At 51.0% G+C, this 649-nt stretch overlaps 1 protein-coding gene across 4 annotated transcripts in view; it reads right to left on the reverse strand.

The window, feature by feature from the left end:
• CHURC1 (churchill domain containing 1) overlaps positions 1 to 216 on the reverse strand; it is a 44,690-nt gene extending 44,474 nt beyond the window's left edge. For all 4 annotated transcript variants that reach the window (XM_014545912.1, XM_014545913.1, XM_005874020.2 and 1 more), the window contains exon 1: positions 65 to 216. In XM_014545912.1, the coding sequence (XP_014401398.1) occupies positions 65 to 181 (117 nt within the window). In that variant the 5' untranslated portion in view covers positions 182 to 216. The remainder of the gene's footprint in view (positions 1 to 64) is intronic.
• Between the last annotated feature and the right edge of the window lie 433 nt (positions 217 to 649).

Consider the following 649-nt stretch of genomic DNA (forward strand, 5'->3'; position numbering starts at 1 on the left):
GAGCAGCCCCAGGGGCCGGGCTCGGGCCGAAGGAGCGGGAAGCTCTCGGCGTTCACTCGCTCACCCGATTGGGATATTCCTTCTCCACACAGTCCCCACACATGGCGATGCCGTTAACAGGGAAGGTCCTCCAGTACTTCCGGGAAGGCGAAACCTCGCGAGAGCTGAGAGATTGCCGCATGCGCCCTAAGTCCTCGCCCCTGGAGGATTTAGTCCGGGAACTGAGTCGAAGTCCCCGCCCCTTAGCAACTGTTGTCAGGGCACGGCGGGGGGGTCTCTTATGCAACAACCAAGAGCAACCGCTCGGACTTCTGAGACGGCGCGAGAACGAGCACCAAGTGGCGGGAAGGGGAAAGGCTGAGCAAAGTTCCAATAGGCGCCTTCCTGAGTCTAGGCTGCCAGTTACAACACACAAGAAAAGTAATTGTTTCTCACGTTCTGCTTTCTTTCAACCTTTCAGCTGCCTTGGTTTACTCCATATATAAACTGAAATTATAATTTAAATATTTTTCCTTCACCATTTCTTAGGGCAGTGAGAATGATAGATCAGATCTCGGCAGATGAATAAGCAATAACTGAAGTGTTTGGGAAGAGGTACTTAAAGCTTTGCAGAAATGAACAACATAATCTGATGAACAAAAACAGATCC

The sequence above is a fragment of the Myotis brandtii genome, unplaced genomic scaffold, assembly GCF_000412655.1.
Source record: "Myotis brandtii unplaced genomic scaffold, ASM41265v1 scaffold423, whole genome shotgun sequence".
In the NCBI taxonomy this organism is placed as follows: Eukaryota; Metazoa; Chordata; class Mammalia; order Chiroptera; family Vespertilionidae; genus Myotis; species Myotis brandtii.